Below are 18,469 nucleotides of genomic sequence, written 5' to 3' on the forward strand. Positions count from 1 at the left end.
ATATTAAGGCCCTGTCCCATACTGGGTCAGTGAGAAGAAATATTTTAAAATGAAATACCTTTAAAAGTTTTTATTTAGAAAAGAAGTTTTTATTTGGGCTAATGTTTATTTACAGCATGCTATATGTTGACTCCTATGGTAAGGCCTGATATGGATAGTAGTTTTGTTATTATATTAGGTCTAGTTCTTCTTGAAGTTTTTTCTTGTTACCTGATGTAGGTGAAGTTTTCATTAAGGAGTTTTGTTTGTTTTTGCTTCATGTCACTACTTATTTTTTATGTAACTTTTAAAAATTTTATTATTTTTTAATAATACAGTAATTTATTTTTATACCATTTTGTGTCTTTTTCCATCTCAGTTGTAATCTCCATGGGCTTCCCATCACCAAATCACCCATGTGCCATCACCATAGTCCAGTGCACTTCCCTCCTCATTTTTGATCCTATTCCCCACTCCACCTTGTGAAATGTCTCTGGTATATAGTTGTTCATTATTATCATTATTTTCTCCCCTGGTCCTTTATACTCCTGCTATGAGCACGTCACTGCTTTTTTAAATCAGAAGCAGATTTGGTTTGTGGTGGAGGAAGTCAATCACCTGACTGCAAGGAGAGTGGACTCCATTGTAACGAAAGCCAGAGTTAAAAGGTTGTGTAGTTTTCCATTTCACAGGGAACCTAAAAAAAGCAACATATTAATCCAGTTTGAGCATGTAATGATATCTTCTGAGTCTTCCTGGTTGCTATTCATATCATTTGTATGACTTCCAGTTTCCTCACTGTTCTTTGACCAATGTCACTAGAAGTGTATGATCAGCTACTCACAAGGTGTCTGGAGGGGTTCGGGGAGGGATTTTGTATATAGTTTCCAGCAGGGTTCTGCTGGGGTAAGAACCATGAGTTTATTCTGACCTTGTGCCTATGTAAAAGATCTGTTACACATGTATTTGTGTTTGTAATTTGCCTGGTGTTTAAGAACAGGATTTGGGAGTGGGGGGAGATTCAGAATAGGGGGGATAGTTGAAGTGCTGAATGGGTCTGATACATCTGTGCTCAGCAATCTGAGTCACACCTCCTTAGACGTGTCCCTGAGTCCACGGGGCTTGGAAGGCTGTAATGCATCCAATCACCATCCTGTGAAGCTGGGATCATGGCTTTATTTGTTCTTGGAATTTGGAAATCAGGGACATATAGGGCTACGTATTCCAATAAATAGCACTATAATTCTCTGCCGTAGATTTTTGGAAGATGAAAAACATCACCTCTGTTTACAACTGCAAAGTGAACATTTATTTTTCAGTTAAGTGAACAGAAACATCCTTGATAACATTTAAAGGAATACTGTCATAAAATTCAGTACACTAAATTACTAAATTAACCATTAAATGAGACATTACAGGAGACTTAATCATTTTCCATATCTGGAATGTGGCATGTATTCTATGAGAGCAATGAAGGCACAGTTTCCGTTGGATTGTGTTTGTTCTCAGAGGTAACATTCTGTTTGTTAATGCAGGGTAATTTGTATGCTATTCAAAAACTGACCATGTGTGATGCATCTGTATTGTGCATGGACTCCCCCTCTGAAAGGGCTTTGGGGGGACTTCCATATTGTAATTACTACACTTACCTGGGGAGGCTGGTCCAGGGGATACAATCTAATGATGCAATTAAACTTGCATGTTCACGTGAACCTCTTTATAGGACTAGTCATTTTATTTCTGCATATAAATCATCCTGAGATTAGAAATTCCTATCACACTTCATGCTAATTACACTTTCTTTTTCCATTTAAAAACAAATTTTAAGGTTAATGGGAGTGAAGATATGTGATGTGTTGAACATGCTGTCATTTTCCTGTTGGCAGAGTTTCAGCAGCTCTCGATCTGACTAAAAGGTGAAAGCACCTGTCTCAGAATTTGTAAAAGCGTAGAGCAGTGAAACTTTGTCTCCCTGAGATTTGCCTGCTGTCCTCTTCCTTCTGCCTTCTTTCTTTCACTTTTCCTTCTCCCAGCCTCTTCTGATTGTTCTTCAGACCCTGTAACCCCTTGGGCTTGAATGGACTCGTAGACGCTCTGTCCTAGAATGAGATCTCTTAGTGAGCAGGTAGTGAATTTAAAAAGACTCATTGAAAAAAAAAAAAAAAACCAAAAACAAACAAACAAAAACCTGCCATATAACTGAAAACCTGGGCATAAAACACTGTCAGTCTTTTAGGGAGGAAAGTGCTGGGCAGGATTTCAGTGTCTTGATTTCCTTGGAAGACAACAGAAATATAGGATGTCAGAAACAACCTACCTTGCATATTCACAAAGCCTAATGTTGCTGTTTTTTTTTTTTCTGTCATGAAATTGGGATTTGATATGATTTTCATTGACATCAACTAACAAATACTATGAGGTGAAATAATGTCTGTCTTCTCTCTTTTGTTAACTCTTTGGAAAGCTGACATCAAGACATTCTTAGATTCTTTTTCCTCTTTGTGGGCTCTTCTAATACTGCAAAACCTAGTTTATTGTTGAAGAATTCTTTATATTGCTTGGTGTGTGTGTGTGTGTTCAGGAAGGACTTTGCTGTAAAGACTAAGAGAGTGGATAAAATGCTCAGTTCCCTAATATTTTCCTGCCCATTTCTATACTGGAATCAATTGTTATAATGGACAAAGTGTATGTGTGTGTGTTTGTGTGTGTGTGTGTGATGAGCACTTTTAACATCTGCTCTCCTAGCAACGTTCAAGTATTCTACATGTATCAGTAACATCAGTCAACAAGCATTAGGCCCCAGGACTTATTTATCTTGTAATTGGAAGTTTGTACCTTTGGCACCTTGACCCGTTTTTCTCACCTCCATCCCCTGCTTTAAGCAACCAAACTATTCTATTCTATCTTATGAGGTTTTTTTTTTTTTTTTTTTTTTTTTTTTTTTTTATATTCCACATTTAAGTAAGATCACATAGCACTTATCCAGAGTAGTGTAAATAATTTGCGAAATTATTTGCTTTTTTGTTTTGTTTTGTTTTATTTTAGACTGTTTAATTAAATTGATGGAACTGATGAATGCCAGCCTTTGCTTGGGGTTTTGGAAAGTGGAGCAAAATCACGGGATTTTACTGTTTTCGTGGGTGTTGTCCATTTGGTGGTCATTAGTCACAAGTAGTTTGTGGCACTTAAATTGTGGTTAGTCTGAGCTGAGATGAGATCTACATTGAGATTTCTAAGACCGTGGGGAAAGATTGTAGAACATTTCATTTTTTATACCAATTTTTTATACCAATTGCATGTTAAAATGACATTATACAGATATGATAGGCTAAATAAATGTTTGAAAATTAACTTTTCCAGTTTCTTTTTACATTTTAACCATCACTACCAGGAAATTTAAAATAACATTTGTAACTTTTAGTATATTTCTATTAACTTTATGTTGTAGTTGTCATCAGTTTTTTCTACTTGACTATCTGAATACTTGTTGAACTTTGTTTTGTTCCCTTTGATAAAGTAGAAGAAAAATATTATGCCATAAGAGAAAGGAAGCATAGAACAGAAATATACTGCCTTATTAATGATGACCATAAATTTTATAAAAAGCATTTTTTTTTTTTTTTTTAGAATAGGGAAGGTCAGAAAGGTAGAAATGAGTAATTGGATGAATGATGATGGCTATCCCTAGGTGACTTGTGATTAGTAAGAAGTCAAAACTACCAGGAGCTAAAGAAAAATGTTACCTGAAATTCGCATGTGGGGTTTATATAAACATTTTCAAAACCTGACTGAGGAGTTGGATGCCCCAGGGAGAAAAGTTGTCCCTTCTGCAGGAATGAACAGAGTCCTTTCAAACAGATTTCCTGGGTTTGAAATTTTGTATATTTCACAAACTGAAATCACATACTCATATAATAATTGGTGTTCACAATTATATTTTCTTGCCATCTTCTTAGAAGTACGGCAGTATGACAAACTTCATCCTCATCTCTGTTTTTATTTGCATTTTCTCTGTAGGCTAAATTAAGAAGATGGATAGAATCTCTATATTGTGTTTTTATGAATAATATAATTTATACAGCATGTGAGTTCTGAATAACGTGAGTCAATATGATTGAATGATTTGTGTCCATCCTCACGAAAAGTTTGTGGTGGCTTTTTAGATCTGTGATTTCCAAGCAGCTCTATTCAAACTTTTCTCAAAAGATACTTGATATTGCATGGAATCAAAGCAACAACAACAAAAATCCTAGGTAAATATTAAGTAAAAACCCTAATAATGAAATATAATATATTATTGCAGATTGTCGAGAGTAGATTTTTAAAGCTACTCAATCTTTCCCTATCTCCTAACATGTTTCTGAGTTACTTCTTGTGTTTTTCAGTTTGTACTGGAGAAATAATAATTTTAAGTGAAACACAAACAAAAGTTAATTTTCTAGGAAGAATTTTTATAATGCATACTAAATCCTGTAATGGTATATTTGACAAGCTTATGAAAACCAATTCATTACATTCTCAGAATTCCACTTAACTGAAAGATAAACCATCAATATAGTTTTTCTTGTTCTTGAGAACTAAGTATACAGTGGCTCTTTTTGTTACTATAGATAATGGTATAGAATTTAGACATTTAAATTTAGAATTTATAGGCAGAAAAATATTTGGTGTTTGCCTGTTAAATTTAAATTACATACAACTGACAATTAACTCCTAAGAACTGATTTTACTGATTCCCTAAGATTTTTTTGAAGACTGGAGATTTCTTTCATAACTGGATTATACTAGTTTTATCTGTGTTTTTATTTGATTGTTCTTTGTTATTATAAAAATGATTATATAACTGTATAGTTTTTTTCAACATTATATTCTACAGTATATTGTAGAAAATAACTAAATTTGATGATCAAATCATCACCAGTTTATTTTAGTCCAAAGTATATTATTTAACATAGAAATTTCCCCTTTTCAGGTATACATGAAGCCCAATGGTAAGATACAGTTTTGTCCTAGTGATATATATGTAAATACGTGATATGTCAACGAACATATAATAGTAGATTATAAGTCAGAAATGTAAATATTGTATATACTTGCTGAGGAACAACAACTTTTTTTGACTTAAGGAAATTCATCTCTGAAAACTGATACCGAAGAGAAATGTGTAGTTTACAGCTATTTGCCAACTGCTGCAGATGGCATTTTTGGACATGGAGCTGAAATCTGTTCCATTTTCTTCCTGAGGACTTCAGAACAGGGAATTCAGCTATGGAAGGTTTGCTCTTTGTAGAAAACAGGATTGATAGTCAAAGGAAAGCCCTACTATTCCTCGTCAATTTAACAAACCTTAAAGTATAGACTCCTTCCCAACTCTCTGTGTGGGGGGGAAGCTAATCTGGTATGATCACAGAGATTCCTTTATTGATTACCTTGTAAGGAGACACTGTATGTAAGCTGTAGCTGTAGCAGTTCTCTTAGTGTATTCTCTTTCTGTTGCCATTTTTCCCTTCCTTCAATCAAGCGTGAGGTCTTCTTCCATGTGTCCAGGAGAGCTGGACAAGTGTCCAAGATTCTGTCTTCCCATATGTGTCCTTACATTACTCTCCAGCTATTTGAGGTAACCTGACTCACCTGGAGTCCTTGTAACCAGAAGCCTGGATCAAACAGTAGACTAGACTCTCTTTTAACAAGAGAAACCGAAATAAAACCAGATTGTCAGTTAGTAACTCAAATAAAACCAAATTTATTGCTTCATAAAAAATAAATGCTAGACTAGGGAAGGTATAGATTTGGCCTGGGGGTGATGGAATCAGAGACACCTATGCCACTACAATACACTTTCTTTTACTCTCTCTCAATTCTGCCTTCTTGTGTGTGATGGCTTCTTTCTCTTAAGCCAGCTGCCTCTAGAACATCATACATAGTCCTCAAATTGGGCTTTGCATATCTGCAATCCTGTCACCATGGAATGAAGAGAGAAATATTCTGCTTGCTTCTATTAGCAGAAATTTCAAAGGAAGAACTTTGACTGGCCCAGATACTTGGAGACATGTGATTAGATCCACTGATCCACTGTGACTGGATCAGACTGTTACTGTTCAGCCCTGTGGCCTGAGAGACAGGGTTCATTACCTAAAGAAGGCAATGAAATTAAACCCACTTTGTATGAGACTGCCTTCCCAGTCTTCCAAGGGAAATAGAGAATCAAAGTCACATAATGAAAATCGAGAGAAGGGAAGAGAAAGTCAATGGTCAAATATAATTAAATTAGCAGTCATTTTCAAATCTCATGTTAGCCCTTATTTTCACTCATTCATTCTTCCTCCTCTGAAACCTCTACTTATACTTTCAGTCACTTTTCTCAAATCTTGATGTATTTAGGGCTCACCTGGAAAGGTGGTTTCACAGTCCCCGGTTAGAGACTCTGATGCAATAGGTCTTGGGTAGACCCAGACATTTGTGGTTTTCCCAGGGCTTCTCGTCATTGTGTGGTCCACAAACCAGACTCTTAAAAACCCTGCTATGATGCACATGCTGATCTACAGTAAGGGCTTACCGGGAAGAGTGACTCTGGGTGGTGTTCTCCAGGCTTAGTCATGTGGTTTCCTGAATACACTGTGCGTGTCTGCCTGGTGCAGGGTGTTGCTGGCCTCTTATCAGTGCAGCGCCTCCTGCACTCCAGCATGCCAGCTGTTATCCAGCTGTGAGACTGGAACTCCATCAGCGACATCTCGGGTCAGCCTTCTGCTCTCAGTTGTTTGTCAAATGGCCCAAGTAGAGACAGTGCACTTCATGGACACCTTGATGCTTTGTGTCTCATTAGACTTTTGACAATGAATTATAATACTTTCACGTTCTCTCCATAAAACTGAGTCCTTTAGGTATCAGTAAGTGATTTATAACTTTAGGAGACTTGAGTTCAAAGTATATAAAGAGGAAATAACCTAAGATGCATGAAATGGACAAGACTATATGACTAATCAAGCATTATTGATAATAGTTTTCATTTACTTTATTTCATTTTTAATATTTTAGGAAAGGTCGTTCAGTTTTTATGCTTAAATCCGCCTTTACAACATGATTTTGTTTGTATTTTCTCATATGTCAAGCTTGTTCTCTCTTGGTTATTTGGTTACTTAGAAAAGATAATCTATTATACAGAAAATTCATTCCCCGGAATAATTAATTTCTTTCTCATGAATGAGTACTTTATTTTGAGAACATCTAGTATATCCTGACTTTAATCAATATTGAGAAAGCTTTTTAATTGTTCTTTGTCATTAAATGCTTGGCAATGGTTAGTGGAGTATGTTTTCATATTTGACAGTCTTTATTGAGAATATACAACTGTTATTTGGGTTGTATTTTCTGCAACTGAATACATGCTTTTTAAGATTACACACAAATATAGAATAGGAACAAAAGAATTTTGCAACATTCTTTCTGTCTCACTAACTCTAATTCAGTTGTTGGCAGTTCAGATTACAGGAAAAAGTCTAATATGGGAATAGAAATTGGAGATTTGACCACTCCTTAAGAAAATAAATGCACTTTTATTTTTAAACTGAATCTACAGAGGCTTGGTTTTTCCATATGTATGCAACCATAGACAGGACAGGACTTTTTTTTTTTCTTTTTCTTTCATCAGAAATCTTCCTTCATTGCCCATCATTGCCTTTGATGTTTGGGCCCATTGGTTCTATAGGTCTTGACTGTCTTGGTGAAAGGCTCTGGGTCTTCATTAAACTAGATTCAGGCAGCATTAACCGAGAATGTGCTCTGTGCCCCTGTAGGAAGGGAACCCTGTCAAGCCCCCGTGTTTTTAAAGACTACATGCTGGTAGATTGCAAATGAACATCCAGATGGGCTTCATTGGCTCCTGCCATAAAGTCATGGAGTACTATAGAAAAACATATTTTTTGGATTATTTTCTGTTCAGAAAATCGTCAAATGATGAATCGACTAAATATAAAGTCTGTTTTTCTCCCTAAAGACTCTGTTGAGATAGTATTATCTAGCCTGAATTTTTTCTATGCTGTATTTAGAATGCTCAATTGCTGGTGAATGTAAAAACCACTAATTATAGAGCTTTAGCTTCTCCATCTCTAAATTGGTGACAATCACCATACATTTATGTTAAAATGTAATGTGAGGCAAGATAATAACAAGGCAGACTGCACCAGTGAATTCTATACATACTCTCCTTACCTCTATGTGGTCCCACAGAATGGAGCCTAACACCTGTCAAAACATGAACATGTTTTGGGATGTTATATATGTCAGGTGATGCAATGGATTTCAAAAACAAAATGGCAAACCTTTGTAGGAATCAAGTGAACCCCAGCCTCCAGGTTTATGCCTTTCCAAATCTATCTTCCATGTATCTTCCAGAATTCTCCTTCAAAAACTGATAGCATCACACAACCATCCTAGGAACAATTTATCCATGTAATTATTGATCCAAAACATATTAATGAAGCACCATGCTAAATATTGATGACACCTATTTTTTCTTCATAAAACTTCCAGCTGGCTTGAGAAGATAAGTTGATATATTCTCTCATTCCACTCTAGACTATAGTATAAAGTTTGACCTCCTAAGCATAACAATTCAATTTGTCCTGATTTGGCACTTACCTCACTTCACCCCCATCTCTTAACATTTTCCTCTCCTCCAGCTAAGAGTCATTCCAGTTTCCTGAAGTCTGTGCACTTCTTTCATGACTTTGCAAATGCCGTCTACTTTTCTTGGAAATTCTTCCCTCTTCTTCCAGCTTGGTGAGCTCTCAGTCCTGGGCACTTCGCTTAGATGCCCCCTGCCCCTTTTATGGCACAAGCAGCAGTTTCCTTTCCAGAACTCCTATTCCCCATTTGTAGCCCTGGCAGTGGGGTGTTCTGGTCACCCCATGACTGGCTCTGCTCTCACATTGACAACTCCTGAAGGTAGAAATTGCATCTTCTTTTCTTTTATCAGCACAGAACTTGCGCCAGAGTAGATGCTAAGAAAATGTTGGGTGATATTAAGTTGTTATTCATCATCATTAACTACATAATGTAAATATAATGATTAGGAAAGACAGCCATGTGTGGAAAGGAAGAAAAGATGATTCAATGACAAGAACTAATCCAAGTCAGGTTATATCAGGAATACTAAAGTCCATAGTTTTATGATGAAAGGAGCTTTGGAGTTCAGAAATTTATGTAGAATTTTCTCAAATGCAGTGCAGCTATTTAGGTTATTGTTTTGGTGTGCATATAACCCCATTAATGTCCAGAATGAAAGGCTGTGGGCTGCTCACATGGCACCTTCACACCTTCATCTGAGGAAGACATCCCCCCTATAATATGCAGTTTTCCTGTGAGGTGCTTTGACTTGACCTTATACTTAGTCACTCCTAGTCACCTACTCTAAACCCTAACTTAACCTCAAATCAAACCCCATGGACCCTCAGGCTCCAGCTTAATCCACTCCCCAGCTCTATACATTTCTGATGATTCTTTTGGAAAAATAAAGAGACTCAAGTTGTGAAGAGGACTATCACTGAAAGAAGAAAAATATTCTTTATTATCACAAGACTGTTTATGTGTCTCTTCCTAGTTGGAGGGAGATGAGCTTATGTATAGTTTTGTGTATTTATGTTATAAGGTGGTCTGACTCTAAGCTAGAATATACTATAAGGAAAAAAAACTTCTTTGCAATGAAAACAGAAATCACTTTTTTGTTGGAGAGGTCACATGTACCATAACAGGGATGCTTGGAACATTTGTCCTGGTCTGGAAGCTACAACACGTAAGGGATGTGCCACATTTCTTAGAGGGAGCTCTGCTAGGCACCTGGGCCTCTTGTTTCCATGCAGGGCATTCTTCCCCTCAGAGCCTCACTGGTACTCAAAGGAAAAGGCATTAAGTTACAGCGAGGTCTGGCAGACATGACATCAAGCCTGGTGTCATATTAAGGATCTAAAGCAGAGAATAATCCCATGGACATTCATGTAAAATTAAATGTTTTATTCCTATACCAAAGCTATAATTATCCATCATTTCTGACTAGAGATTTGTTTTGTTAAATGGCTCACATCGTGAACTGAAGATTGTTACTGATTTCATGTACATTTCACACTGTGAATGTTGTGGACATTGTCTCAGAGGAATGTGTTCAGTACAATCCCAAGCATGATGTTCTCTGTTCTTTTTAAAAGTCATTTTTAAAATAATAATAATGATGGCAGTAACTTTGAGTGATATAGGGCTTAAGTACTGAGCATTGTAAATTAATCATTTTTGTTATCTGAATGACAGAAAGCATGTTGCCAATGCAGGTGGGTGAGAGGGTGACAGTGATGACGAGCTGACAGTGAGCTACGAGCTGACAGTGAGCTACCTGGGCTGGGGGGATGATGGTGAGACTGATGGAATTACAGGTATTCTTAGGATTGGAAGACAGGAGGGTCAGTGGTAGGAAAGGAGATGTGACCAGAGGGCACAGGTCAGACGATGCAGCCACAAGCCACCACATGGAGCAGCCTCCCAAACTAGAAAAAAGCAAGGATCAGACTCCCCGTGGCACCCCCAGAAGGAAAGTAATCCTGCCAACACCTTAATTTCAACTCAATGAAAATGATTCTGATCTTTTGTTCTCTGGATGTGTCAGATGACACATTTGTGCTGTTATAGGCCTCTAAGTTCTGGGTAATTATTTACAGTAACCCTAAGAAATTAATATGGACAGGTTGTTGCTTGAAAAGAGGAGCAAGGGCTTGGCAGAGAAGAAGACCTCTTTCCCATCAGAGAAAATGGACTCACTGAGAGCTTGCAAAGAGGGAAGGTTGAGTTTAACAGTGCTGGCTGTGAGTCAGGCCGCCCAGGTACAAATCCTGGCAACACCGTTTATTAGCAATGTAATCTTAAGTCAGTGGACTCCTGTCTTCCTTTGTTTTCTCATCTGTAAAATAAGAACGATAATAGTACTTGCCTCAGAGACCTGTTATGAGGTCTAACTGGCATAATCTATATAAAGTATTTGCATGTACCTGACACAGAGTAGGGGTGTCATAAACCCCAACTATTATTATGTAAGCCCTCAGCTATTCAAAGGCTGTGCTATGTATTTGTGGCGGCTGTATTTTTATTAGCTCATTTACTGAGGCACTCCTTCTTTTGGGAACCACCTGAATTAAACAAATACAAAGAAAATACCCACCCATTCTGTGAACAGTGACACTGGCTAAATTGATGTCTTTGTCTTGGTGGGGTCTTTGTTTTACTAATATGAGGCGTAAAAGTAAATGTACGTTTTTTGTATAATGAGTAGGTCTGTTACTCACAGTGACATAGGTGCATGGCCCCCTCTTTGGTCTTAAATGGCCATTGGTTTGTGTTTTCCTGGCTATGTTTGTGATCCCCAGAGGAGCGGCTCCATCAGAAATCCTTGTATGTGCAGTGGTGGAGTGCTTGGAGAATCTTTTTAGCCAGAGGGTTATGAGAATGTGGAGAACTTCATGTATCAACCAGCAGTTGGTTCACAGTACAACTGTCATTCTATAAAAGACAGGACGCTCACTCAAATTTTTTCATTCTGTTTCGTTCTCTGTTGCCCTCTGATCATGAAGTCCTTTATAATAATTGTGTCTCTTTAGATGGAACTGGTATGAGCTGTTACCAACTCAGACTAAATTTCCCTTGTGGATTTTACATTAAGTTGGTCAGGAGCAACATTCCAGATGGAGAGGAACTGGTTTGTACAGTGAAGAAAGAAGATAGCAAACAGTGGGCACTTTGGGAAATTATAGTGGCTCATGGTGTGTGCCTGGTAGAGAGAATGCAAGAGGTGATGCTGGAATTGTCTCCTGAGAGAAGAGTCTGAAGAGTTGGACATCCAGCTTAGAAGTGTGGACTTGATCCTAGAACCTTCTTACCATAGTATGCTGAGATGCTGTGGTAATGGATATCTTGGGAGGGGAAGTAAAGAGTTCTGTGGTCCCAGAATTTTGGAACTATTAAGGAAAATAAACAAAAGAGCATCTTTTCTCTAGCAATAGTTAAAGCCTGGCACAAGTGGATATGGCAGAAAAGTAGAAGTGAGACATAGCTCTGGCCTCAGGGTGCAAAGGGATCAATGAGTGCAAAGGATATATTCAGCATGAGGGATCAGAAATGATGAGTGACCAGTTTGAGGGTGAAAGAAGATATTGAGGGCGTGTGAAATCCGAGTGACCACAGTTTGAACTTTAGTACCCAATGGCTTCACATTTTAGGCAATAGAAGAATAAAGAAAGTGGAACTGGTTATATAGGAAGATAATAGGTTTTGACTTTATTATGGACTGGTTTTATTTGTGCAGCTGGCAGGACAGCTGATGGTGCCAATGTCCACAGACCTTAGAGAATGTAGATGTGAGGTGAGGAGAATGTGGGGGTGAGAAAGCCGGATGGAGCTGCATAGTTCAAACCATGGGTATCGATGAAGAACTTCAGAGATAGCAGGGTTGTCAAGGATACAAATCACATCCACATAAAAGTCAGTCGATAATATTACAGTCATGGCAGAGAAAGAGCCATAATATAGCTCTAAGTGCTGACTCATGTTCTGATTAGGATCATTGTCGAGTTTAAACAGAAGCGATACTTTTCCTTGCAGAATCACTGCTTGTGCGATGACAATGAATAAGTATGTGGAGGAAAACGTGTCCCAGAAATCCTACACCACCATCAAGTACTTCATGAAGATGTTGAGCAGCGTCAGTGAGACCCTGATCTTCATCTTCATGGGTGTGTCCACTGTTGGGAAGAACCATGAGTGGAACTGGGCCTTCGTCTGCTTCACCCTGGCCTTCTGTCTGATCTGGAGAGCACTGGGTAATGTGTGCTTGTTTCCTAGGTGAACACTCCACGCGCACTCAAAGACTGGGCTTTCTTCTCACCCCTCCCCTTTACATCAGCTGCCACTTCATCCTGGTTTTCTTCATCTTCCTCACTTCCTGTTCTTCCTCTGCCTCCTCCTTCTCCATATTCTCCTTTCTCCCTCATGTTCTTGCTCTTTTTCTTTCTCTTCTTACCCCTTTCTTCATATTTCCCCCAAGTATCAGCATGCTTTGGCTATAACTCAGGCAAACCTCCCTTAGCCTCACATTCTATAATTTTACCCATTATACTGAAACAAGGACTAAAGGGCCTGCTAGCATTGACGAGAGGGGAAAAGGGCCAGGTCACAGGGCACCATCTGTAACTGCCACGCCCTGTCACGGAAACATAGAACAAGGCTTCGTATTTTCACGTTCTGGCCTCACACAGTATGTTTCCTTTGGTTTTATTTTTCTTCTCAGGTGTCTTTGTCCTGACTCAAGTTATTAACTGGTTCCGGACCATTCCTCTGACCTTTAAGGATCAATTCATCATCGCTTACGGAGGGCTCCGAGGTGCCATCTGCTTTGCACTAGTGTTTTTACTTCCTGCCGCTGTGTTCCCTCGGAAAAAGCTGTTCATTACAGCTGCGATTGTTGTTATATTCTTTACTGTCTTCATCCTGGTGAGTCGAGTTCTCTCTCCCAGCAAAATCTCTCTCTTAACCAACAGGAAACAAGATCGTTCAGGCGATTTAGTGAATGTGTTTTATAGGCTGCAAAGTAGCAAAGGTGTGTTGGAGCTCAGGTACTTAGGGAAAATGACATCTCCTCACATCCCTGGATTGTCCAGAGGACGAAGAGAGTCCAACTTAGTCACTTGGCCTTATACAGAGGATTTATTATTTAAGGAAACTCAGCTAAGCAAGCTAAGCTTACTACTGGAAACTTATGAACTGTGCTTGCTAATCCTTGCTGTTTGTCTTACACTCCGACGATGTGCACAGTAAATGCTACTTGTGTGATGACCTTCCAACAGCTATCTGATGGGAGTCAACTGCTTAGCAATGTGTGCCTTGAAACAGTGGGATGGGTGGACACATGTTAATATCAGGTTGCAGAAGGCAGAGTAGGAAGAAGATGGGCCACTGTCAAGATCCTAGCTTTACACATTAATCATCTCTTCAAGTTAATAGGCCACCCTTTAGCAGATTAGATTTTGTGGCTATTCATTTAGGGATATCTGCTGTGTGCCAGGCAGTACTAGGGTACTCAGGGTACTCTAGGGTACTCAGGGTACTAGGGTACTCAGCATCTCAGGGTACTCTAGGGTACTCTAGGGTACTAGGGTACTCAGCATCTGTGAGTGATCAAAACACACAGTGATACCCCGTCCCTTAAAACCTACATTGCAAGGGGGTGATGGCAGACACTAGACAGTAAACGTAACAAGCAAACTAGAGGGTATATTAGGAGAACTATGTTATAAAATAAGACAGAGGGGTCAGGCATGGTGGGAGTGGAGTAGTAAGGGGATGGCTATAACTCTAACAGACGTGTCATGGAAGACAAGTATGGATTTTGAGGAAAGGCATGGAGGAAGTGAAAGAATCAATTAAGCCTGAGAACATTCCAGGTAAATGGAAGTAAAAGGCGGGGGTCTGAAGGCTGTGGGCATTTGCCCAGTGTGGCTAGAGGGGAGTGCAGTGTGGTGTAGAGGAGAATGAAGTGTGGGCAGCTCGGAGTCCTGGGTTATGTAAGGCCAGGCAGGCAGTGCCAGGACATTGGCTCTTCTCCCAGTGAAATGGAAGCCATCGGAAGGTTTTGTGCAGAAGCGTGGTTTGTTTTGACTTACATTGTTAAAGAACTGCCCTGGTCACGGGGAGAATAGACTGGAGGAGTGGGAGGGAATGGGAAAGGCAGTGCAGAGTGGATGCAGCCCGCCGGGAGTGAGGTGGACCATAGCAGGGATGAGGGCCTGGAGCTCATTCTGAGGAGTCTCTGTGGGGTGCAGAGGAAAGAGGAGCCATGTAGCTCCAGTGCTTTGAGTCTGAGTATCTGGAAGGATGGAATTGCCTTCTACTGACAAGGGGAAGCTTGTGGGGTAGATAGGGCTTGGAGATTTGGGGGCTCAGCTATGGGAATGCCGAGCCAGGGCTGGCTGGAGATGTACTCATGCGGGTGGTGGAAAGGCAGCTTCTGAGTGTGCAGCTCACTCTTAGAGGGGCTGATGCTTGAGCCTCCAAACTGGAAGTGGGACATGATCAGCAAGAGATTGAAAATATATACGTAGGCGTCTAAAAATGAGGATCATGAACTGGATTCTGGGGTGATCCAATTTGAACCCTAAGGGGAGGTGAAGAAGGCAGCCAAGGAGACTGAGGAAAAGTGATAAATGACAGAAGAAAACCAGTTGCTCTTTTTTATTTATTTATTTATTTTAAGAGTTAACCATGGAATGCTTTTTAGAGTCTGACTCAGGTCTAAGCACCCTTCATTTAACTCATTTAATCCTCACCTCAGTTCCATTGCTCTTACTCCCATTTCATAGCTGAGAAAGCAGAGGCACTAAAATAGGTCTATTGTTTCCCCCAAGTTTTTTCAGCGAGTGAAGCAGGAACCGGTTTGGTCTTAATGCCCAAACCGCTTACCCACTGTGGGTAAATCTCAGCATAGTAACTCCCTGTCATTCTCCCCTTCATTAGTTCTTTCTCAAAAAGCAGAACACACTTCTTTCACCAACACTTCCGAATGCTGGGGGCAGCGGGCTGTGCTGTCCAGGTTGTCTTGGAGAAGGATCTCTGTTTGGAAGGCCCAGCCCCACTTCAGAGATGGCCCCTTAATGACATTGCCTCGGCCCTTTGTGAAGCCAGTGCCCTCCAGTGGAACTAGGTGAGGATTAAATGAGTAGAATGAAGGGTGCTTAGACCTAAGTCAGACATGCACAATGTATTGTCTCCTTTCATCCTCAAAAAATTGTGGGAAAGGGAGCAGTGTTACCCCCAGGTAAGGAAACCTAGGCTCAAAGAGAAGAAAGCCGAATGAGCGAGAACCACACACTGGTAAATGGCAAGCAAGAGCCGGCGATGAGGAACCCATAGATGAGCTCCTCTCTGCAAGATGTTCTTTGCCGGTTCATTGGAAGGTTTTCTTATTTCGTTTTGAGTAAAATGAAGGCAGGGAAAGTATGCTAGCTTTGAATTTGTGCTAGATTGGGAGGATAATTGAGTTCTACAAATATGTGTACCTTGTTAAAAATATCAGGTGTCTTTAAGGCTACTTATAACAGTTTCTAAAAAATAAAACTTTGCCTCGAAAAGGCAAACTAATTTAATTTGTTTGAATATTATGACTGGTGTGCTTACTGATACAGCTTGATAATCATATAGCATCTCGGAACATTAACAGACAAACAGTCAAGCCAAACTATAGCAGGACTCATAATTACAGTTAAACTTCTTCAAAATTTGAGGGAAAATGTTTTTAAAATGTTTTAATAGTTTCAGTTATAGTTGTATATACTACTTTGGTTTAAATATGCCATGTTGGTTTGAACCCCTTTGTATTTAGAGAGACACTTAGAAGAAGAAGGGAAACAAATTACCTGTCTTCATTTTTCTACTGTGGTATTTACACAATCCTTATAGCAAATCATTTAGTGTGCTATTTTCACATTTTGCCTGAGGTGAAAATCTAAAGTCAATGCATTGTGTGGAACATTTGAATCTCTCAGGAGCATCCTGGGGGAGGGAGGGTGTGGGGGGGGAGGGGGGAGCGATGCAAAGTGCTTGAGGGGAACTTAGTATTTTGGCATTTGGGAATCATAACCAAAAGACTTAGGTGAATTTTTGAGTAACATACAGCCTGCACATCCATTTTGAGTGGATACCATGTATATTCATAGTCAACATTGATTAGCAAAGCTCTAAAGTGCTGGCCCACCACTTGCTCTGAGACACTGTGCACACACATCATACACACATGCACATCTGGAAGTACACACACACTCCCTTTAGGAAGGATCTTTTCCTAGGAGACATCGATAATTATGTAGCTTAGAGAAAGAAGCCTGGCAGGAGATACTTTAATGGGTTATAATCACAGGAGAAGTAATTAATTAAAACCTGTGGAAACCATTTTGCTTTCTGAATAAGAGTGATGTGTTCCTCTTCAAGTGACACCTTTCATGTGGATGGATGTATCATTAAACTTTAAAATGCCTTTCCCCTTACGTTAATTTTTGTATGATGAGCTTTTTCATCCTGAATCTGCAGAGTAAGCACTATCGTCCAGAATAAAGTTCATGTGACATATGGTTTATTATTTGATACCAAGATTTATAATGCGAATTTTAACATTTGAATTGAGTTGATAATTAGACAAAGTAACCTCCTTATGAGGTTCATTAACATGAAACAATACAGTCTTCCTTGTGGACTATTGAATGAGTAAACAATTCTGATTTATTGACTGTAAATTCATTTTCTTAAAATCAGATTGACTGTTCCATAAAACATAAGCTGTCTCTTGTTTTAAAATGTTTTTCCATGAGTGGTGGTGAGGTAGAGTCCCACAGTAGAGAGCACAGATATCTGGGTTACTGCACTGGCCCTGTTCCCTCAGCCCTCGTGAGTCCCAGTGAGCCCCACTTACTGAGAGCCATGCTGCTTTCCTCCTCAGCAAGCAAGAGGAGATATTAGTGGAAGCACAATACCTGTTACTAGGTGCTAGCATGGCGATTTGCTATGTTTCATTTCACTTTTTTTACAGATTTATTTTTATTTATGCACATAAGAACTGGGGTGAAGGCCGGAGATAGAGGGGGTGATGCTTGAAGACCTCCCCAGAGACAGAGGGGGAGCAGAAAGGGCATATGTATTGAAATACACTGCTGAGGGGAGCAGTGAGTGAGAAAGGAGAGATATGCTATGCCATGTTCCCTGGCCAGGAATTGAATTTAGGCTACAGTGGCTGAAGAAAGCTTGACTGCTGAGACATTAATCCCTGTGCCACCAGGGAGGCCTAGTTTGCTGTATTTTAGTCCTAGTATTAAATAATAATATAAGAAAGAAAAACATTTTTCATGTACTTTTCTTTGCAAGGCAAAATGATTGCAGTACAATAATTACTTAATTGCTTCCTGTAGTCAGATAGTAGATCCTTAGAATTCAGCAGTCATCTGGAAGTTCATGGAGTCCATCATGAAGTAAAATGGACTGGAATTCAAAAGATGGCAATCTCTTTTGCCTCACTTGCAGATTAGTGTTGGACTCTACATGGTTTATGGCCTAGAACTATGAATCTTCTGGGATTTTACCTTACTCACAATTGAGTGAGTGAGCCTATTAAGTTTTCATAGATACTGGCATCGAAACCCAGATACCTGGTTTCTGGGTCAGAGACAAAGGACTTTATTATTCTTGGGGAAAACGGTAGCCAAAGTCGCATGTTGGGTTTGTGTAGTGTTCTATAGCCCAAGTCCCCTGGGGAGACCTGCAGTGTGCTGCATTACAGAAGAGGGTCTATCGCTCATTCTTTAGCGGTTCCTCCTTGAGAGCACAATTCTGAGAAACAGCCTGGTTAAAAGTGGTCAAAGTCTTGTATTTTTATTCCCTCTGTAAGACTATGCATGGACATGTGGAACCTGTGGGC

The 18,469-nt window shown here is 39.5% G+C and overlaps 1 protein-coding gene across 1 annotated transcript in view; it reads left to right on the plus strand.

Annotated features, from left to right (window-relative positions):
* SLC9A2 (solute carrier family 9, subfamily A (NHE2, cation proton antiporter 2), member 2) overlaps nucleotides 1-18,469 on the plus strand; it is a 68,678-nt gene that overhangs the window by 32,926 nt on the left and 17,283 nt on the right. Inside the window, exons 4-5 of the mRNA XM_004686182.2 lie at nucleotides 12,616-12,833; nucleotides 13,301-13,503. Of these exons, the coding sequence (XP_004686239.1) occupies nucleotides 12,616-12,833; nucleotides 13,301-13,503 (421 nt within the window). The remainder of the gene's footprint in view (nucleotides 1-12,615; nucleotides 12,834-13,300; nucleotides 13,504-18,469) is intronic.

The sequence above is a fragment of the Condylura cristata genome, unplaced genomic scaffold (genome assembly GCF_000260355.1).
Source record: "Condylura cristata isolate star-nosed mole 26May11 unplaced genomic scaffold, ConCri1.0 scaffold00020, whole genome shotgun sequence".
In the NCBI taxonomy this organism is placed as follows: Eukaryota; Metazoa; Chordata; class Mammalia; order Eulipotyphla; family Talpidae; genus Condylura; species Condylura cristata.